Source organism: Dreissena polymorpha, chromosome 3, assembly GCF_020536995.1.
Source record: "Dreissena polymorpha isolate Duluth1 chromosome 3, UMN_Dpol_1.0, whole genome shotgun sequence".
NCBI classification, from domain to species: domain Eukaryota; kingdom Metazoa; phylum Mollusca; class Bivalvia; order Myida; family Dreissenidae; genus Dreissena; species Dreissena polymorpha.
The window spans coordinates 18,330,592-18,354,387 of record NC_068357.1 but is presented as its reverse complement, the minus strand read 5'-3'; the positions used below and the strand labels follow the sequence as shown (position 1 = coordinate 18,354,387).

The 23,796-nt window shown below is 34.6% G+C and overlaps 3 protein-coding genes and 1 long non-coding RNA gene across 12 annotated transcripts in view; 3 read left to right on the top strand and 1 right to left on the bottom strand.

Annotated features, from left to right (window-relative positions):
• LOC127873151 (homeobox protein Nkx-2.2a-like) overlaps window positions 1-23,796 on the top strand; it is a 384,621-nt gene that overhangs the window by 198,933 nt on the left and 161,892 nt on the right. The window lies entirely within an intron of this gene.
• The window catches only part of LOC127873148 (alpha-(1,6)-fucosyltransferase-like), a 176,586-nt gene that overhangs the window by 137,306 nt on the left and 15,484 nt on the right, over window positions 1-23,796 (bottom strand). The window lies entirely within an intron of this gene.
• Window positions 1-23,796, top strand: part of LOC127873147 (uncharacterized) — a 58,924-nt gene that overhangs the window by 22,949 nt on the left and 12,179 nt on the right. The window contains exons 6-7 of the mRNA XM_052416798.1: window positions 13,119-13,677; window positions 15,796-15,920. Of these exons, the coding sequence (XP_052272758.1) occupies window positions 13,119-13,677; window positions 15,796-15,920 (684 nt within the window). The remainder of the gene's footprint in view (window positions 1-13,118; window positions 13,678-15,795; window positions 15,921-23,796) is intronic.
• LOC127873163 (uncharacterized) lies at window positions 1,104-8,485 on the top strand. Its single transcript, XR_008046008.1, has 4 exons — window positions 1,104-1,271; window positions 3,906-4,037; window positions 4,367-4,491; window positions 5,746-8,485. It is a non-coding gene; the product is annotated as an uncharacterized LOC127873163 (long non-coding RNA).

Sequence of the window (23,796 nt, the reverse complement as noted above, 5' to 3'; positions counted from 1 at the left end):
AGCCATTTTGGATGTCAAAACCCCGAGCTATTCCATCATAATTAAAATCCAAGCCAGATTGGTTGTCAAGACCCTGAGCTATTTCAGCATAATTAAAATCCAAGCCAGATTGGCAGCCAAGACCGCAAGCTATTTCAGCATAACTTAAATCCAAAGCCAGTTTTGTGGTCAACACCCCAAACGATTCAGCCTTATTAAAATCCAAGCCAGTTTGGTGGTCAAGATCCTGAGCTATTTCAGCCAAATTAAAATCTTATCCAGTTTGGTGGTCAAGATCCCGAGCTATTTCAGTGTAATTAAAATCCAAGCCACATTACCCACCCCAGGGCCCCGCCCACATAGGCCACACCCACCCAAAATTGCCCTTTCGTCCGTCCGTCCTGGCCACTCTCTCCTCCTTCACCTTTATCATTAGAACCTTGAAACTTAAACACATGGTAGCTTGCGGCATGGGGATACGAGTCGGCCTCTGTCGCGCCATTTCTAGTTTAAGATTTGACTTGGGGACCTTGTTTTCAGATGCTTTCAACCCAGGTGCAATTTTGCATGTTCTTTAACAATCCATCCAGGGTGAGCACAGTACATGTAATGATCATGAAAAAGTAAACATTTTCTTAATATGACCTAGAGACCTGATTTTCTACACTACTTCCCATCACATAAAGCATTTGCTTAACTTGATTTAAAATAATTAACTCTGACCTTGAACCTTGGAGTATGCTCCCTTTTTCATCATACTGGTCACTTAGGCCAGAGTTTTTTAATAAATAGATTTTCGGACCCGCCGACTCCTATTTTTGACGAAACCAAAAAAAAAAAAATTATATAATTTCAATCTCGGATTTTTTTTCGGGTGCCAAAAGCCGGGTTTTAGACACAAAACGCGTTTCGGGTTTTAGAGAAGTAATTTATTTAAAGCGTTTACCGATATCGCGTGTAAATGTATCATAAGCGCTTCTGTAACATCGATCATTTTTACTGAAAACATGCAAAATGGTGGCGAGACCACAAATTAATCGTCGAGTCAGTTTCGTATGAGCAATTTGGCAACGATGTAAGGAAACAAAAAAATTGCCGTAAAGAGACTGATACCGAAAGTTGGTCGTAGTTTTCAAGATGGCGTCTGTAAATCTCCATGCGAGAAATCGCAACGAAGACAAAATAATGTTATTTTATTGTTTTGACGATGCAAAAGCTTACATAAAAAGAAATGAAATTGATACGAATAACCTACATAATTGGTTACAGCACAAAAAACTTGGGTAATTCAGGTAAATTCATTTTATTATTTTGTTCATATATCTAAACGTAATGATTTCTGTTGAAAGAAGCATAAATTAATTATTCTTCAAAGTTTAATTGATTGTTGTGGTTGTAACCAGCTGGCGTTTGAAAGAAACTCAAACATATTTTAATGAAAAGAGAAAAGAGAGACATGTTAATCTTTAAAAAATAGTTGGTTTGAAAGAAACACATTTAGCTTTCCTTTTTGTTTTCCTTACAATATTGACACTGGGACCATAGACACGACCGTTTTGTAGACCTTCGTCGAGTCAGTATTGTAAGGACAATTTGGCAACATGGTTAGAAAACAAACATTTTGCTGTAAAGAAACTGCTACCGCATGTTTGTCAAAGTTTTCAAGATGTCGTCTGCCAATCTTCACACGAGAAATCGCAATGAAGACAAGATACTTTTATTTAATTGTTTTAACGATGCAAAAGCACAAATTTAAAATCATGAAATTGATAGTATAATCGTAAAATAATCGATTATAGAACCAAAAAATCGGCATTTCCATTTTTGTTTTCCTTACAATATTGACACTACCGTTTTGTAGACCTTGACTAGAGTGAATATTATTAATGAAATTGTTGTCAAATATTATCAATTATAAGTTGAAGAGAAATACAATTACCTTCCATTATTGTCATTTTGAATACATTGAATCAAGCTCTGATTATTTAACAAATTATCAGGGCTTTCCTTTGACCCGAGCTCCCGGGTTTTGACGCTTGAAAATTACTGAAGACCCCTTTTTGACTCTTGAGAAAATTACGTCATGCGTCACATTTGACCCGGGGGAATATACCGACTTGCGTCAACGAGATCAAAAGTTGTTAAGACTAAGCGATAATTGGCTCGGGGCTTCTACTACTACTACTACTACTACTACTACTACTACTACTACTACTACTACTACTACTACTACTACTACAACTACTATTACTACTACTACTACTACTACTACTACTACTACTACTACTACTACTACACCACCACCACCATTCACAGTGACAAAAAACGTATTCACACAATGGCTGCTACTACAACTTATAGCCCATATAGGGGGGCATGCATGTTTTACAAACAGCTTTTGTTTCTATGGGATTTTAACCACAACTGTTCATGTTTATCTCCGACACATATTTTTAGGTCACCTGTCATGAAGTGACACGGTGAGCTTATGTGATCGTGTGATGTCCGGTGTCCGTTGTGCGTGCCTGCGTGTGTGCGTGCGTCCGTCCGTCAACAATTTGTTTGTGTAGACAGTAGAGGTCACAGTTTGCATCCAATCTTGATGAAATTTGGTCAAAATGTTTATCTTTATGAAATCCGGTTTGGGATTGTATTTGGGTCATCTGGGGTCAAAAACAAGGTCACTAGGTCAAATAATAGAACAACCTTCTGTAGACAATAGAGGTCACAGTTTTCATCCAATCTTTATGAAATTTGGTCAGAATGTTTATCTTGATGAAATCTGGGTTGGGATTTTATTTGGGTCATCTGGGGTCAAAAACCAGGTCACTAGGTCAAATAATAGAAAAACCTTGTGTAGACATTAGAGATCACAGTTTTCATCCAACCTTTATGAAATTTGGTCAGAATTCTTGATGAAATCTGGGTGGGATTGTATTTGGGTCATCTGGGGTAAAAATCTAGGTCAAATAAATAGAAAAACCTTGTGTTGACAATAGAGGTCACAGTTTTCATCCAATATTTATGAACTGTGGTCAGAATGTTTATCTTGATGAAATCTGGATTGGGATTGTATTTGGGTCATCTAGAGTCAGGAACTAGGTCACTAGGTCAAATCATAGAAAAACATTGTGTAGACAATAGAGGTCATAGTTTTCATCTGATCTTAATGAGTCAGGTGAGCAATTCAGGGCCATCATGGCCCTCTTGTTGAGTTACTAGGTCAAAGGTCAAGGTCACTGTGACCTCTTAAAAAAAACACAAAAAAATCTGACAAGCTTTCATGTATTCAAAACTGCACCCGCAGCCGAGCGTGGCACCTTTAATGCGGTGCTCTTGTTAGCTTACCTGAGCACCTTGTTAGTATGCAGAATCTTTTTTTTCATAAACAATACAATAGCAATGTCTCATATAAATCAGTCTTTACTGAATTGGAAAGCATTGTATTTAACAACAATTTTGTTAAAAAATAGGATCCAGATGAATCAGCTAAATGAACAAAAATCTTTTATATATAAACTTTGAAACATCAATGTAGCGCATCCTGTAAGCCATTTAATGCAAAAATAAACAATGTACATGTAATGATGGACACAGGATTTTAAAAATGTTCTTAAAATGGTGTTGATTTCAGTGCAAAACAAAAATTTTTGTTCTTATTGTCTTGATGAATGCTCAGATAAAAATATAAGATTTATTTCTTTGGACTTGGTAAAATGCTAACATTGATCAGATCATTCCATGAAGAGTAAAATGTTTACCCTTTTGTTTTATACTGACTAATATTATGATGAAATTAGACTTACAGTATCTGTTCTTAAACAAATTTGGTCCAAATAGTTGTCAAAACTCAACACTGTGTGATATCAGACAAAATATGCATTTTCATGTACATAAAGTTGTAAAGATATTAACATACTTTTCAGACAAAGACAGTTAGCAGTGAGCAACATTCATATGCTAAATAGAAAACAAGGCATGCAGTGCAGCTCTCCAAAAAATTGGACTGTCCTGCTTCTATCATTCTGAAGGAAGTGTTGATATTCACCCCTGAAAAGGTTGGATGTGTTGTTTTTCTTTTATTTAATTTACCCACAAGCAGGACAATTACTGTACATTACATTGTTTTATTGCAATCATAACACTTAAGAAACCTTACTATTGCACCAATGCTCAAAATCCACTGGTTATATCATCAATTTCTTCTGATTCCTACAAAATGTACATTTGTATTGTGTTTGCCTCATTTTTATTGTTTTTACCTCTGTAAAAGTGTGATAAGCAAAATATGATGACAATTAAATTAAACATCTTCATCCAATCATTTTTTTCTTTTGTTGGTTTTAAGCACTGTTTAGGTTGTCAACATTATGTCATTTAATACAAGGGTTCATCAAGCGAGCTGGACAAAAAATGGCTGCTTCTAATGTGAGGAGTGATCTGAGTAAAGGCATCAAGAAGATAATGGTGGTGTTTCCTAACATCGAACACAAGTACCATACAAGTGGAGAGGTACTGATATGTAAAGTAACACTCTGTAAAGTTAAATTTCTGTTGATTTATTTGCTGTAACATGTGATCAAAATTGTCAACAGTTGCCCCATCATGGGGATTTCTTGTTTACCTGGCACGTAATAATTTAAAAAAATGTAAAAATCTTTTGAATTTGACTTTTTGAAAGATGAATAGGATTACGCAGAATATTTAAAAATGTCATCAGACTGCTCCAGCTTTAAACCTGATTTGTTTGGCAGCACTCTGTACCTTTACATTATCCTAGATCTTTCCTTAAAAGATGATGTGTATAATAAAATAACTTACAATTAATTTTCTCTTAATGCTTGAGTTTTGATAGTTGTTATTTGACATCAAATAATAAAACTAAAGATTGTTAAAAGCATGCTCCTGGAATCGAAGGTAGCCACACGCCAGTGGTCGAAAGATTTATATGGACTTTTATTAAAAATGACTGTTTAAAGACTTTCTTAAGAAGTCAAAGTTTTGCAATAATTAAGATAATAATAACGAAATAATGAGGAGAAGAAGGACATAAAGATTATGCCCTGGTTTCCATTATAATTTCTTTATTATTCCCTGCCGAAAGGCATAGGTATATTGAACTTGCAGTTGTCATTCCGTTTGTGTGTGTGTATGTCCATCTTCGCAATCAGCATATTGCAATATGTCAACTAGTAAATTACCTAGGTTGATGAAATTTGGTATGTTGAAAGAGGGACAAAAAGTTGAATGTACAATTTCCTTCATTTTTTTTTGCCTCCTGCGCAAATTATTGTTGCTGAGTTTAAAGAAATGAGTGGAAACTAAAAGCGTGCTGACTCAAAAAGTACGTAAGCAGAGTTGATAAAGTTTGGAGGGCATAAATGGCCGTATTGGGAATATGCACTTCGTGTCAGTTTCTTTAATATGGTTCAAATTGCTGATAGCTATGGTTATATAAATAAAATGCAGCAAATATCCACTAGGGGGCTGCTGTTTTGTCTGTTAACAAGCTCTTGTTAATGTAAGATTCAAATTTTACTGATTATCTTAACTAATCAACAACAACGCACTCTGGGGTCACACTGTCTGTCAGACACTGAGACATCTACATCTTTTCAATTTGACACCTCTTTATAATAATGTATTTATATTAGCTTGAAGATCTGTATTAAAATGCAGATGATCGTACATTGGGGTGATAATGTTTGCAAAGTGCATGTTTATATTAATTGCTGCTATTTAAATTTCTTATTGAATCTTCAACAGAACGCTGGGCTGTTGCAACGTATCGACAGTGATGTTACCTCAAAAATTAAAAAAACTTGTGGTGGAAGAGGGCGTTGCAAATGTTGAAGAAATGCAATGCCATCTGACCTCATTTGTTATGAAGAATGTAACACCTGCTCCATCAAGAACTAAAAGGAGATTTGCCCCTACAAAAAAGTGATCAGATATCACATGAATAAGGCAGCAAAGAAGGGTTGTGATAGCAATGATGACCAACACAACTTAGTTCAACTTGTGAGTGTGCTTAGTGTGTAATTAACAGTTACTTCAATACAGATATATATTTATCACATGCCATACCCTGCTTCCCCTTGTAATATAATCATTACGAATATTTTTATCTTACACATGTGTAATATACTTTTTAAGGATTTTCATTGGCTTATTTTCGTTTGATTGACCAATCGCATTTTGTTATGTTGCTGAAATAACATTGCAACGTCAAATGACGTCACGAAATGTAAACAACATTTCGGATTTATCATTAAGTTTGCGAAAATATTTTAATAATTTTTTGTGTCCGGAGCCATATCTTGGAAGTGCTTTGGCGGATTTCATTGAAACTTGGTATGAGTATAAATATGGATAAGAGGATGATACATAACATTTGACAGAGTTATACATCTCATTAGGCGAAATTTAAGAAATTGTGTTATTATATTTTCATATATTACTTTTCGGCCTAAGATGCTAAGGTCATACATTGTTTTGTAAACGAAACATGCGACATAATTTTCCTTTATCATTTACATTTGTTGTAAATAGTGAACATATTAAAATTCTGATGTCTGATATTAATTTGCCTCTTGTGAATAGATTTGTACCATTGTTTTGTTAAATGGACCTTTTCACGTTTTGGTAAATTGACGAAATTGATTTTTTTTTCAGATTTCAAAATTTTCGTTGTAGTTTTTTTTTTGCGAGGAATCGGTAATACTGAACATTTACTAAGCTCTACAATATTACAGTATTTGCATATTTTGATGATTTAAACACATTAAAAATTTAATGCATTACGAAGGAATAATTTGGCGAGTTCTGTTGTTATCATTATATTTTGTGACAGTACGATGATTGCTGATATAAATTATAACATAAACATATTACTTACTACACGATCACAGATGGGCGACTTGTTTAAGTTCTAGTCTTTTACTCAAATGGTCAGTTGTTTAAGACTAGTTAAGGATAACTTTTTTATCTTTGATTTTATTCTTGTTTAATTATTGAGCTATTTAATTCCGATGTAAACATTTATCTTTTTACATTATTTTATTTATTTCATCATTTTTATTTTTAAAACTTCAACACATGCCAAAATCCGTGAAAATATCCATATACAGGTATGCGTTTATAATTGTTGGCATCATTTACGTCAATTTCTTTAAACTATGACTTTTTCCCTTCGCACCAAGACAAGAATATTAATTGATTAAACCAATGGTTATTGTTTGCTTTTGAATGTCTTACTATTGAACATTTGATAATCTCATCCGGAGGTTGTTGCTTTCCATGGATTTTATTATTTTTTTGTTAATTTATTAATTTTCCAACGTTTAGAAATGTCATGTTTTGCTAACATTTATAAATGTATTTATACTTTTATTCGCACTTTGATCGTAGTACTTTCATGTTTGGCTTTCTTTCACATCGAACAAGTGTTTATTTTTTTTTATAAATATCATCTACGGTTGAGTGGTTCGATTTAACTTCTTTAATTTAAGACGCATTCTGCAGAATACACCAAAAATATCGGGTTTGATGAACCTTATATATTTAATGTTGTGCCTTTCTTTTATTAATACGCTCTCCTTTTCTATATTTTGTAATTCGTCTGCAAAACAAAAGCGTTCATATTTGAGTTCTTTTATTGCTAGTTTATTTTTTTTCTTGATTAAAAATCAATGCATTTTTTAGCATTTGCGTATATTCATAGTTTATTCGATGTTATGGTATGATTTTCTTGAAACGAGATGGTTTTCCACAGACGTGAATGGCAGCAATGTATAGATTGTGTGTAAACCATTTCTCCCATTTCACCTTGAATCGGTAAATATTAAAGATGAAGTTCGTGTAAATAATGCGTTGTTAAAACGTCAATTTTATCTGCATTTTAGGAGATGTATGATGTTAACTGTGTATAGTTGTGAAATTAACCATATTCGTCGTTATCGCATTAGTTATGGCGACACTCTTCAAAGATGATCTTAAAATACTTAAAGTTGTAATTATTGTTTATTTGTAACATTTTAAGTCTAATCCGGGTTTTCGCAACAAATAAATTTAACCAAACATAGGACTGCACTCAACGGCACTTATGTGGCCAAGGATGGTTAAATCTCATAGATGTGAGTTCATATTGAAATACCATATAAAGTTGTATATATTTATGTATGCATGCATGTATGTATGTATGTATGTAATGATATACATATTAGATATATTTAGTCTTAAAGCCTAACAATTGATCCATATGCATCACGCACATTTACCAATAAGGTGTACTCCTTTTTATCATGTTAATGTCATTAATTAAAAAAGTTGCAATATTATATGAAATCATGTATTCCCTTCATAAACATACCATGTTAACCAGTTCATAACAATATCGTCCATTCTTTATCTTCTACCATCACTTATAAATAAAATGTATAATCCATATATAATGTAAGCTATGAGCTTGTATAAGCTTTGTTGCTGAATAAATGTTGTTCTTGTTCTAAGCATTTTTGTTTGTAACAATTTTTGTCTTAAAACGGAAGATATGACATTATCAGAGAACATAAAGTCATTGACAATAACAATCCATTAATTATAAGGTAATTACAGTGTATAACTTCTAAATTGTAATATAGACCGTATAACCCTTTCTCCCATAAGAAGCAAAGTGAAAATTGATTTTGCAACCAGCATAAACCCAGAACAGCAACTCGCAGTCTGTTAAGGTTTTATGCTGTTTGTTACTCATCAGTACATAAAGATTGGAAATGAAGCATTTAAAACTTGAATATGTTAAGAAAGGACTTATTTCATTTAATTTTCTAAAGGACTTTAAATGCATCAAAGTGCATTTGTGAGAGGTAAAGGGATAAGCACATGAGATTTTTGTTGTCCTTCATTTATAAAACCCGATGTATAAGCACGATGTGATCGTTGTCTAGACGCATACCAATATGGGTTCATGTGTTCCTCAACGCTATTAAATCCGTAAAATAACATGTGCATATTCTATGGACAAAGATAAACAGAAGTGGATGAGTTTCTTCATGCAATTGAAACCGTATAAAGAAACTCAATTTATTCACTCGATGCTGATTGATTGGGTTTTATTAGGCCATACGATGCAGATTTATTGGGTTTTATTACACTATAATGCAATTAAGACCATATATTCGCATGTGAACGTTAACTGGGCGCAGATAAATAGGCATCCATCCCTGGTTTCACCCGAATTGTACCGTATAAGCACGAAGTGGACGTTGTCTGGATGCTTTTTTGGAGGGGGTGGGTGTATTAATTATACAATGGTAAAAAAAATATATAAAATAAAACACGCGGAGATTTCATGCACGTACATCAATCTAATTAACTTAGTTATTTGATGCAATTAATAGCATTAAAGCACACTCAACAGGAGCCCCCCCCCTCCAGGAAGCCCCACGATTAAAGTGATTTTGAAGGCTTTGTCAACCACTTTCCGGACATGTCACGCCTTATTTACTTTCATCAAAGTACCTTCTTATAATGCCAAAAATATGCATAGTTTATACGCCGGGCGACACAGAGTATAAAGTTAAAACATTTTAGCGATTGTCTGTGATTAGTGGGCAATTTTGAGTTCGAAGAAGAAGATAAAAATGAGTACATAGGTGATTTAGATCTAGCTAAGTGTGAAACATCAAATGATTTGATCTTTACTTTGAAGATTTTAGGGGGGGGGGGGGGCGTACGCCGCGTCCGCTACCCTCCATTGGAGCCGCCTATGCTTAATGTGTTGACTCTCGACTCGGGTTGATAGGGCTCTAAATGCTCTATAATGCACGTACGACCGTATGTAAATGTTACTGGGCCCAGATTACCGTTAAACCATCATTTTTAAACACGAATATAACCGTTCACGCGGGATATAAAAAACGTCTGGACGCAGAATAATCGGCGCTCATTAGTTCCCAAACGCTATTACACTCGAATTCGCGCAGATAGTCCATAGATATCTATCAATGAGTTATCCCATGCATATCCCAATCTCACTCAATTTTATGGACGCATATATTTAAAGGGTTCAACTATGGGATAATGGACGTATATAAGCGCATGTCATGTAAACTGAGCACAGATCATTAGGGACCAATAATTTATAAACCCGATTTTAACATACATTATAAGCACGATGCGAACGTTATCTGGATAAAGATTTATAGGCGCCCATTACTTCACCAACGCTATAACACCCGTATAAAAACTTGCGAAGAGACGCAGAGACGCTGGTAAATAGAAGATACAGGATCTTCACTATAAATCTGTATTCTGAACTCCTAAGAGTGTGCCTGTCTGTATCTAATGATGTTTGCAGAACTCCACATGATGTGCAAGTGTGCATCTAAAGCATCAAATTTGTTCACGCAGACAAATAGGGCTTTATAACACTCGTAATTCATACTAGCCGATCCGCAAAATAAACACCTCGCTCACGTAGTGCACAATCAGCACTATAAATCTGTATTCCAAATTTAATATGTTTATTCACAATATTCTCACTATAAATAGAGATATAACTACTTATCATTATCAAAGTAACAAATTTTATTTAATACTTTTAAAATCCAATGAAAATAGAAGGAAAAAATCATTGTCGTAAATGTTGCTGCAAAGGCGTTGTATTTCCATATTTTTTTGCCAAATAGTTTTCCTTCCAAAACTGACACGACCCAAATTAATGCCTTTATACTGGTTTGGACTTATTATTTACCAGGATGCTAAAACAACAAAACAATTTATCAAAGCCACTAGTGACCAATCAATTGGCGATGTTGTGCGCAAACATGTTAATGAACACGACGAAATCGCTTCACTTGAAGCGTCTAAGACAATGATTGACACAGATAAGGTTAAGTGTGACCCATCTATGCCAGTGAATGTTTTGGTCGAGAGCGACTTGAAATGCATACATGCTATTTTAAAGTACCAAACCACACAGGATCGTAGTATTATAAAAGAAAATGCATTTGATGTCCTAATGGCGATGAGGAGGAATTACTGCTACCTTCCATCTGCCAGGTAAACCATTTGTAAATTATTTAAGAAATTTTACAATTTAATATATGCAATATATTCATTATTTGGCAAACCTGTCATTGCAATTAGCAGGCTGACCAAAAATAATGATTTTATTTATTTTTATATTAACCCTTTCAGTGTGAGAACCAAATTTTGAAGGCCTTTGCAAACAGTTTGGATCCAGATGAGACGCCACAGAACGTGGCGTCTCATCAGGATCAAAACTGTTTGCAATTCTGATAGTATTCTTTGAAAAAATCGAAGAAAATGCTATTAAATTGTAGCAATTCAGCAGACACCATTTTAGCAGACCACAAATTTCCAAGCATGCAAAGGGTTAATTACTGATTAATTGATAAAATACAAACCATTATTATGCCCCCCTTTGAAGAAGAGGGGGTATATTGTTTTGCACATGTCATTCCGTCGTTCCGTCTGTCGGTCCGTCCACCAAATGGTTTCCGGATGATAACTCAAGAACGCTTAGGCCTAGGATCATGAAACTTCATGGGTACATTGATTATGACTGACAGATGACGCCTAAAAGATTTTGCAGGTCACTAGGTCAAAGTTCGAGGTCACGTTTGGGGGGCATATGTCTCTGACCGCTGGATTTAATAAATCCAGATAATCTTGTTCAGTTATAATGTAAATATTTACTGCAGATTAAGAGCTCGTTACAGAGACATATACTGTGTACTCTATGATGCGTTTTCAATATATTGTTTCTTTGCATATGTGTGCAAAATTTCCCCATTGGCCTATTAAAATTGATTTGTACTTGTGTCATGATCATGACTATGTTAACCATTGTTTGGTAATAACATTGTAAGATGATGATAATAATAATTCCATGCTATGCTGTGTGTCATGTTTTCTGCGTATTTTTATAAGTTGATAGTATTCATTATAATTTAGTTTCATACTGCATATATTGTAAAAAAAATGTGTTATTCTATCTCTACATAATTCCTCTTTGCTATAAGATTGTAGTGGGAAACTTGTTCAGCTTTGTGTTTTACAATTTTAAATATTAAACCATCACAAGCTTAATCTTGTTAATTTTGTAACTAATAGATTTTGGTTTGTATTTTCTTTTAATACTCGAGCAACACTTGGCGTGTTTCATTTTTGAATTACATGTAAAAGATGTTGTTTTAATAGAGGAATATTAAAGTGCCTAGGCAGTGACATGGGGGATTGGATGACAGATTAAGATTTTTCAATTTGAAGATTGACTTTGCCAGAGTTTTTTTTAATTCAGATGTTCATTTTGTCTCAAAAGGAATTACTTGCAAAAGACATATTTGCGTGTTTGTGCATTTTCATTTGTAGCAGAAACTGTTTCGGATAAAAGAAAATTATGCAACTATAATTATATTCGTATGAAATGCAGGTCTGTTAATAAATGTGTTTATTGCTAAATATTTGTATGAGAATGTTTAGAACATAATAAATTTCATTGACATTTATTATTTTGGTCACAAAATATACAAAGAACTTCATACCATAACATTTTTAGCATAGTGCATTTTTGGTCACCATCTTTTTTTTCTTTTTTTTTTTTCCGTCCTCCTACTGGACATGTTTTGGAAAAAAATCCGAAAATCTTTTTATTAAAAAACTCTGGCCTTAGGGAAAGTAATGTCCATACAGCCTCACAAATTTATGAGTTACAAGTACAACTTTCTTAAATTAGAACTTTAAACTTGAATTGTGACATTAAACTTGGATTGTAGTTCTTGTGTGCAACACTCTCCTGTCGCCTCCACCCCCCCCCCCCCCCCCCCCCCTGAAAAGTATGATGTTCCCTTAATTCATCTGGGTTTTTTTACATGGGAAAATAATAATAACAATAATATAATTAATTATAATATGTAGGGCAAAATATTAATAAGAGCATTATAACAAATCAAAACCTTAAAACATCACAAAATATGACCCACTTGTTATAACACATTGTTAAACAATATTTAATGCATAATACAAATTTTTACAGTGAATTAGGTCATATAACCTTTATTTTAAACTTTGTTCAATTGGATTGTTGTAATATAATAAATAATTTATTGCAGGTAGAAACAAGATTTGGAAGAAAATTAGAAGTTGTGGACACTCCTGGAATATTTGATACATCCACTGAGCATGCATTTGTTTATGAACAAATAGTCCAATGCATAGGAATAACATTGCCAGGCTTCAATGCTATCTTCTTAGTACTTAATTCAGAAGATCGGTTTACATCAGAATTGGTAAAAACTGTTGACATTTTCTTTAAATTGTTTGGAAAAGACGTTGATGACTACGTTTTTGTCCTTTTTACCCGTATGGAATCAGAAGATGAATTGAAAAACTTCATAAAAGACGGTGACAAAAAGCCAGATGATGATGGAGAGAAGGCATTTCAAGAGCTTAGAAAACGATGTAAAGACAAACTGTTGTTCATTGAAAACAAAGCTTCCAAAGATGAAAAGGAAGAAATGGTTTGGAATATTTTAAAAGCAGTGGATGAAGCCAATGCCAAAGCATCAAGACCATACTTTCGAAACAAAATCACCAGAGAGCTGGAAAGAAAAGCAAAAGACTTTTATCAGATACATGTCTGTGGTTTGGGATCTGACCGGTCAAAAGAGGGTAATCATTCAAACTATTTCCTAATGACAATGTACATTTTTTTCAACATTTCAGGTATTAACAAGAGGGCAAAATGCTTCAATATGTAATAGGGGTGCTGGTAATATTCACAAGTATTTACTATAGAAACATAAGGTTAAACTACTGTTATTATTCTTTTATTTTTGACACTCCAACATCCATGTTTTAAGCCCCCAATTTTTCTTTCATGACCCTACATTTTTGCACATACTGATTTTTGTCCATAATAAATGACACTAAATTGTCTGACAGTGTATTTTACAATGGAGCTCCAGAATTTCTCCAGAATTCTGCTGTGTTGCGCTTATCTGACAATTTGATCATACATTTTTGCAATTGCATTAAGTTAATAAAATCTGGCAGACAAAGTCCTCAAAGCAAAGAACAATTACATTTGCATTATTGACTAAATAACCATGTACACCGTTAATAGACACTGATTTTACCTAACAGCATTTAGTGCAAGATATAGAAAAGTAATGTTAACTATACTGCATAATATTTTATCAGCACATGCTATTATTTGCTATTATTTGTTGAAACAATTGACTGTTTATAAATAGCATACCGATATCCAATCATTCATGCAATATAGTTATAATGTATCTTAATTTTCAAAAAGCTGCAATTTTGTCTCTTTTATTATTTTGAAGTGTCCGCAAATGATGAGTTATTATGGTAGCCAACTTTCTGGAAGCCATGATTTTTAAAAACAATATGAATGATCACAAATCCCCTACGTCACTCTCTTAGGCCCAAACAAACAGAACTGTTTAGAGCATATCTTTTGAGCAATTGTTCTGAGCAAAACTGCTATGATGATTTTCCAAAAATTGGACTTATCGAGTATTCTCAAAGTTTTACTTAAGCCATAATAGGAAAACTGCCCTGCCCCTGGTGGCTATAATTTTCAACAGACAAAAACTAGTTTTTTTATCTTGGCAGAGAAAACATTCAAACAAATGTTTTAAGCTACTTTCAGGATAAAGAATATGACTTAAAATGTGTTATCAAGGTTTCATTTAAGTGTTTTTAAGGAACAGACATGACCCATCCAAACGCCCTGGCAACTATATTTTTTATCAACCAGAACAGTTTTCCAAGCATTTAAACATATAAGAATTGTTTAAGGCAGGACAAAACCTGTAAAAAATAATAATCAGTGAACCTGTGATGTTTTTCAACTGCTATTTTCCCCACAATTATGGGGAACATACCTAGTTACACCGTTAGTAACTGACGGTGTATGGGATATACACCCTCAGTAATTTCATACCATACAAGAGGGAAGCTCCAGTATGGTATTAAATTACTGAGGGTGTATATCCAGTAATGGTGTTACCATTATATCTCAACCAACTACTCCATTACTCAGGTAGTATGGAAATTACTCGGGGTGTACAGAAAATACTCCATGGGCACGTGACCGCTTTAAGCCAATCGGATTAGGTCATTTTTTTTAGGAGGTGCGATATACAATAATACATCCAAAATAATATCAAACATGCTGTTAAAAGCACATTAAGTTATCCCTTTCCCACTGAGAAGCAAAGTGAAAATGGCTATGAGCAAAGAGCATAAAACCAGAACATCTTGTGAGTAACTTGAGTAACTCACTGTCTGTTTTAGGTTTTATGCTGTTTGATGCTCATCAGTATGTTTGGGTTGGAAATGAAGCAATTAAAACTTGAATCTAGTAAGAAAGATCTTTAATCTAATTTTACTTTCTTAGGGACTACAAATGCGTAAAATACATATACACTTTCCGCTATGCAGCCTCTTGTTTGACTGTAGCTTGGGACAAACAAAATATTACACTATAGTATATTACACAATGCATTTCATGAAAAAATATATTGTAAATAAAATGGCAATTCACATTAGTGTAATTTTAGGAAAACAACAAATAGCCATGGTTTTGCAGCATATTACTTTATGTTATAATTACTTGAAGTTCTGTTTCAACTTATAGAAAATGATCTACAAATTATCTGGGAGCTGTAGAAAAGGTCCTTTTGGGTCAGTTGAAAGTCAATTAGATATGTTTATTGTATTGATATACATTGTATTAATAATATATTTTGTTCATATGTTAAGATCTAAGAATTCTCCTCTTTGGACTACCTGGCCATGGAAAAAGTGCAACTGGGAACTCACTTCTGAGGACAAGCTTGTTTAATGAAAATGCTTCAACACAGATGAACACAGCAATACAGAACCAAGTATGTAATACTGTGTAATGTTAAGCTATTTAGATGTTGTTTTACATCAATACAGTCCACTCTCGTTATCTCGACATCGGATATCTCGATATTCTCGATATGTCGAAGTAAGCTCAATGTCCTCTTTTTTTCACTTTTTTTTTCTATATAAATAAACATCCCTTATCTCGATTTTCGTTATGTCGAATAATTCGATATGTCGATATAAAATTGTGTCCCCAGTCCCGATTTTACATGTATTTACTGTGGTTTATCTCGAAGTGCGAATAACTGTCCCAGAGTCGGCAAAAGGTGAGAAAATTTTTCTTTGATACTTCACCGTCCCGCTTCGCCCTGCTGCTCCCGATACTGTGCGGTAGGAAATTGATCCGTTAATTGCATCACTGATAACACGTGTATAATATCGTTAGCGATTAACACTTGAGTAAGGCCTATCACTTTAACTGTCACTTTTTAACATGAGTTAACTGCAATTAATACACAATCTGCAGAAAGGCCAAAAGACTATTTGTTTTTATAAACAACATTCCAAAATGCATTGAGTTATATTTTGCGTATATAAACCGTTGCAAATTTAGAAAAATCTTGTTCTATCATTGAACTCCAAAAGTCATTATCATGGCTAACTTAAAAGAATATTTCAAACTACAAAATGTACATGTACAGTTGTACAGTTCAGTATTCCGGAACGTGATTTACGCATGTTCATATTGGACGTCAATTGCATCATTATAACTTTAAATAGCAACATTACCGGATGTTTACTCGACAGTTTAGAAAAATAATAACCGCATGTGTTTATGCAATTTTGTAATACTTAAAACGTCATTTTAAGCAATTAAATAGCAAAATTAATCTTGCCTCGTAAAAACGCGTATATATCAGGTAGAGAGTATTATGCCACACGGTGACGGCTTTAGTTAGACCACTTAGCAGGTATTTAGATGTTAAAAACAAGGTAAATTTTCGTCTCATTTTTTCTTTGAAAACGCCTAATCGGATATCTCGAACTCTCGTTATCTCGATTTTTTTTCTTGTTCCCGCAGACTTCGAGATAATGAGAGTGGACTGTACTTGCAAAAGTATAATTTGCAGTCACAAAATTACCTTTATTATTTGTTTTTTACCATATGGTACCTTTCAATGCCTGAGGGACAGTTAAATTTTCAAAAGGGGGGATTTTAATTGGGACCCCCTAAAAGGGGTTTTCATTGATAAATACCGGTATCACAAAAAAACAAGGTTAAATTACAAATACAGTCTCCAATCACAAAAGAATGATTAAACAATCTATTTAAACTGGCTTATATATTGTTTTAATTATATCTTATTCAACCAAGTACACATCAATTTTAAACACGAGACTCAAACAACATGTTCATTGACTTTTTAAAAAGTGCAGAGCAGGCATAATTATGTCATTCAAACACTGGTCTCTGCACTCAGACAGTGTCCAGTTTTTATTTCTGTGTTCTATAGAAGATACCCGAATGTCTAACTTACATAATACTAAATACAGTAAAGTCCCACTTTTCACAGCTTTAAATCAATTTCTTTTCCATAATCTTACCAGCTAAAACACATCATCCGGGTGCAGTTTAAAACAAGATGCGTTTGTGAAACACTATGTCCCCAATATATTTGACCTTAGACCTTGAACGATGACATTGACCTTTCACCACTCAAAATGAGCAGCTGCATAAGATACGCATGCATGCCGAATATCAAGTTGCTATCTTCAATATTTCAAAAGTTATGGCAAATAATAAAATTTGATGCGAACAAACCAACAAACAAATCAACATAAAAACGGACAGGGCAAAAACGATATGTTGCCCAGTATAGACTGGGGGACATAAAAAAATTATCATTTAAACTGAAATAATACTGACCTATCTGAACACAGTAGTGCTTTACAAAATGTTTTTTTCTTAATTTATAGAAAACACAATTTAGAAGGATTCACAATAAAAAGAAATGTTAACAAGATGTGTTTGTGAAATACTATGTCCCCCATTTATTTGACCTTTGACCTTTAAGTATGACCTTTACCTTTCACCACTCAAAATGTGCAGCTCCGTGAGATACACATGCATGCCAAATATGAAGTTGCTATCTTCAATATTGCAAAAGTTATGGCAAATGTTAAAGTTTGACGCTAACAAACCAACAAACAAATCAACAAACAAACAGACACGGCAAAAACAATATGTTCCCCAGTATAGACTGAGAAAAATAAAAATACATTACCAAACTGTTTACCAAAGTAAAAGATCTCATGTTAAATTCTGCCCTATGAAGTTTTTATTCAGAAATCAATATAACCCCGCCTTTCCATGCGGACAACCTGACGTTTTACAAGCTGCATACAATAGCTTTTTATCAGGACTAAGAATCACAAAAAACATACACTACGTCTAGCGCGATTTCTGCCATCCAACTCACTCCCACCGTGGACAATTTTTCGTGAGCGTGGAAAATCACCGCGATCGGAAGGTGTTTCCATCATGATAGATCGCGTCGACAGTGGATGAACACCGCAGGCGTTATCGGGAAATCGATCTCACGGTGGACCACCATGATTGCGGTGAACCACCGCGGCCTCGGTGGTTCGCGGTGAAATACAGGTAAATGTGAATGAACATGTATATTTCAATATGTCAGACTGTATAATTTTTGCAAAGTTCTAGAATGTTTTGTTACATTTGTATGTACATTTGTATACATTGTAACTTGATTGTTAACAATCGTCATTATTTTCTATTGTTTACCCTTATTCCAGAATCATTTGACATGTCGTACATCGAGCGTGATGTGCTTTATGTTTTGTTTCTACAGTTTCTGCGTGAAGATTTACTTGTTGTTTATTTTAAGAATTGTTTGTTTTTGTTAAAATTTCTGAAATGCTTTCTCGTTTGTACACGTATAGCTTGCGGTATCCGGACAAACGGCACCCGGACAATAGGCACCCTATTTAAAGTACCCGGTCATAGCTATATATATGGACAGAATCGTTGCAATAAAAAGTACCACTCCATGTATTGTGGTGTTTTCAAATTATATATTGTATACATCTACATATATTTTGTTTGGGTAATGGTGAGTTTGATCGGCTGCGCTTGAAGTAATACATCGGATGCACCGGTTTTAATTTTAAATCAATTCACGCTTGTAATTGATTAAAACAAGCGACAACAGTTAAATGTTTCATAAACAAAATTTGCAAATTTGGAACGTTTAAAAATCGGTGAAACGAAACGTGTTTGTAAATTGTGACGACACATAGCGGTAATTACGGGGATAATTAGTTGATAGCGATTAAATAATAATTTGCGAAAATATAATGAAGATCTAACAGTTACGGATAATTGGTCAAGCACGGGAAGATAAAATAAATTTTTAATGTATCACTTCTGTCGGACACTGATTGAGAAAAACGCTCTAGGCCACGATGTCGCACAAGTTTATTGACGCGTGTTTGACAATACACAGGGTTGAGTGTGTACACAGTAATCTCGATACCGATTTTTCCTGCTTGATGGCCCGATTTGCACGCGTTTTGCACTCTCCGGAAAAGTTGTAGAGGCAAACTTTTGTTTATGTCGTCGGATAAAATAATCGCCATTTTTTCTTGTCAATTTTAAGAAATGTTAATGCAGCATCAACATACTAACACAATATCGCGTAAAGAGAAAAATAATGCATTTAATGTCAACCGTACTTACCTTTGACAATGGATCATTTTAATTTCCTGCAACGATGTCTATTCATACGACACACAAACACTAAATCCGATTTTAATAAAAAAGACAGTTCCGCTCGGTAAAATAACGTGTATATCTTTTTTATAAACAACTGGTAACAAGATGACCTGTTAATCATGTTCAGCTCAATTTTCTTTAATATTTGTAAATTGTTTAGAGGTGTTATTAAACCAATTAGCAGATAACGTTAATCAATCCACACTTATATTATGTCACTATTATTTATTGTGCTGTAACATTGTATTATGTTTATGCAATACAATTTTGGACTTTGACTTGGTTTGATAACACAGTTTGTTGACGGGGTTTATTAATCATCTCTTTCACCAAAGCAATTAGCGGTTTAGACAAATTAGTTCAACAAGGTGCTGACGGGCTTTATCAATCGCATTTAATCGGGTGCTGTTTGTATGGGTATACAATTCAATCGGGTGCCGTTTGTCTGGGTATACAGTTAAAGCTTGTGCCGATTGTCCGGGTCGACAAATTTACAGGGTGCTGACTGTCCATATATGCAAAAAACACTGGGTTCCGATTGTCTGGATGCCGTTTGTCTGGATACTGCGAGCTATACGTGCACAAACGAGAAAGATTTTCGGAAATTTTAACAAAAACAAACAATTCTCTAAATAACAAACAAATAAATCTTCACGCAGAAACTGTAGAAATAAAATATAAAGTACACCATATCGCGCATGCTCGATGTACGACATGGCAAATGATTCCGGAACGAGGGTAAACAATAGAAAATAATGACGATTGTTAACAATCAAGTTACAATGTATACAAATGTACATACAAATGTAACAAAATATTCTAAAACTTTGCAAAAATTATACAGTCTGCAATCTCGAAATATACATATTCATTCACATTTACCTGTATTTCACAGGGAACCACCGAGGCCGCGGTGGTCCACCGCGATCATGGTGGTCCACGGTGAGATCAATTTTCTGTAATGCAGAGACTGACACCGTAATTCGCCACGGGGAAATCACCGTGTTCAACGGTGTATCGTAATGAGATAGTAATTGTCCACTTTGGGCTGAATCACGGTGATGCGATGTGGATGGCAGAAATCGCGCTAGACATAGTGTATGCTCTGTTAATTGTAGCTAGAATTGGTTCAAGTCATGTTAACAATACAATCCAAATGACTTTTTCAGATAAGAAATGAAATCAAGACCATTTAAAAATAATATCATATATTTCTCTCTCTGCCAACATTTCACATATGGATATAACACCTTAGGCAACAATAGATTTTGGTGCTGGCAAAAACATGTTTGAAAATTAATATTCATGTATCCTGCGAATAAGTGATTTAAAAAACACACACAAATATAACAATGGAGATAAAAGATGCAATAAGGGAATAATTACTTGGTGTTTAAAGTGCGTGGGAATGAATAGCCAAATAAACACTTTGAAGCCCATAGTTATGACATCTTTACTAAAAAAACGTATTGCATAAACTAACAATTTGCTATAGGAGTCAATAAAGGGAAGTTCCTCGTTGGGCAAATGTATCGTTTATTACACACTTTAATAAATTGATGTGATTGGCAGGGAGGAAATACATCTCTGGGATTATGTCTTCCATATTATGTGTGGGAAATTGTCATGGCTTTCTCAAATACAAGGTGTTTGCATGTGGAGTTCTTTTATTACATTTATTGAATAAATGAATTGAATTGCTTGAAATGAAAACTTCCTTTGTTTCCCAAAAAAAGTGGGGGGGGGGAGGAGTTTGTTAGGATAGGGGTGTTAAAAAAGGTACAATTCAAGCCAATCGGTCAATTCGTTGATGATTTATTGATCGGATACAATTTTCACACTTATTGTGGCAGTGACCTTGACCTTTGACCTACTGACCCCAATTTTGATAGGGGTCATCTACTGTTCAAGGCCAATGAACATGGGAAGTATCAAGCCAATAAGTCAATGCGTTGACAAGTTATTGATCAGAAACGCTTCTCCAACTGATTGTGCCAGTGACATGACCTTTAACCTAGTGACCCCAATTTCAATAGGGGTCATCTTCTGTCCAAGGCCAATGCACATGAGAAGTATCAAGCAAAAGGTGAATCAGTTGACGGGTTTGACCGGAAACAAATACAAACTTAGTGTGTAATTGTGACCTTGACCTTTGACCTAGTGACCCCAATTTCAATAGGGGTCATCTACTGTCCAATATGCACATGGGAAGTATCAAGCCAATCGGTGAATCAGTTGACGAGTTATTGATGGGAAACGATTGCACACTTAGTGTGTAACAGTGACCTTGACCTTTGACTTAGTGACCCAAATTTAAATAAGGGCTATTTATTGTGCAATGCCAATGCACATGGGAAGTATCAAGCCAATCGATCAATTGGTTGACAAGTTATTTATCAGAAACTATTTTCACACGAAGTGTGATAGTGACCTTAACCTTTGACCTAATGACCCCAATTTCAATAGGATTTCATCTACTGTCCAAGGCCAATGCACATGTGAAGTATCAAGCCAATCGTTCAATTCGTTGCCAAGTTATTGATCGGAACCCGCTCAAAATATAGTGACCTTGACCTTTGACCTTGTTACATCAATTTATATACGGGTCATCTATTGTTACATCAATTTATATACGGGTCATCTACAGTCCAAGGCCAATGCACATGTGAAGCATCAAGCCATTCGATCAATTTGTTGATGTGTTATTGATCGGAAACAATTTTCACTCTTAGTGTGATAGTGATCTTGACCTTTGACCTAATAACAACAATTTCAATAGGGGTCATCTACTGTCCAAGGCCAATGAACATGTGAAGTATCCAGTCGGTCAATTGGTTGATGAGTTATTGATTGGAAACAATTTCACACTTAGTGTGATAGTGACCTTGGCCTTTGACCTAATGACCCCAATTTTAAAATGGGTTATCTACTGTTCAAGGCCAATGCACATGTGAAGTATCAAGCCAATCAGTCAATTGGTTGATAAGTTATTGATCGGAAACAATTTTCACACTTAGTATGAGAGTGACCTTGACCTTTGACCTTGTGACCCCAATTTCAAAAGGGGTCACCTACTGTCCCAGGCCAATGCACATGTGAAGTATCAAGCCAATCCGTCAATTGGTTGACGTATTTATCAATCGGAAACCATTTTCGCACTAAGTGTGAAAGTGACCTTGACCTTTGACCTATTGAACCCAATTTCAAAAGGGGTCAACTACTCACTAAGCACTCAAGGTGAGCCATAGTGATCACCAGAGTCCGGCATTGTTTGCTTTGTCTTGGGTGATTTGCATTGTCAACTTTAAGCTCTTGACCACTGTACAGGCAACATTTCTCATCCAATCTTGATAAAACGTCTAAAGAATGTTTATCTTGACAATATATAGGCTGAGATAAAATCTGAGTCACATGCATCTAGATTATTATTCAAGGGGCCATAACTCCTTGAAAACTCACTAGAGTGGAACAATATGACATATTTAGGTATTCCCACCATGAAGGATACTGCATGGCTTCATAAACTTCAGATAATAAGTTTCTGTGATCTTTCACAGAAAGATCAAATTGTTTAGAATTGTTAACGAAGGGCAATAACCACCTAAACAAATATATTATTAGCTTCGGAAACCTTGACCTTGACCCCAGTGACCTCAAACCTCATTAAAAGGTGGAGGTCCATGCAAGGTACCTACATGCCAAATATGTAAGAGATCGGTAAAATATTGAAGGCGCTATGAGAAACTGTAACAAAAGTGTGATGGAAAAATCTATTATTAGCCTTGGCAACCTTGACCCCAGTGACCTCAAACTTCATTTAAAGGTAGAGGTCCACGCAAGGTACCTACATGCCAAATATGTAAGAGATCTGTAAAATATTGAAAGCGCTATGAGAAACTAACACAAAAGTGTGACGGAAGGAAGGAAGTAAGGAACCCCAAACTGGCACTTATATAATAATGCCCCCCCCCCCCAAAAAAATTCGGGGAGCTTAAACGAGTCTCCTGTCAAAGCCAATTGTACTATGCAATCTTGATAAAAATTGATCAGAATGTTTATCTTGACAATATCTAGGCCAAGTTTGAATCTGTATTGCATTCACCAAAAAATAGGTC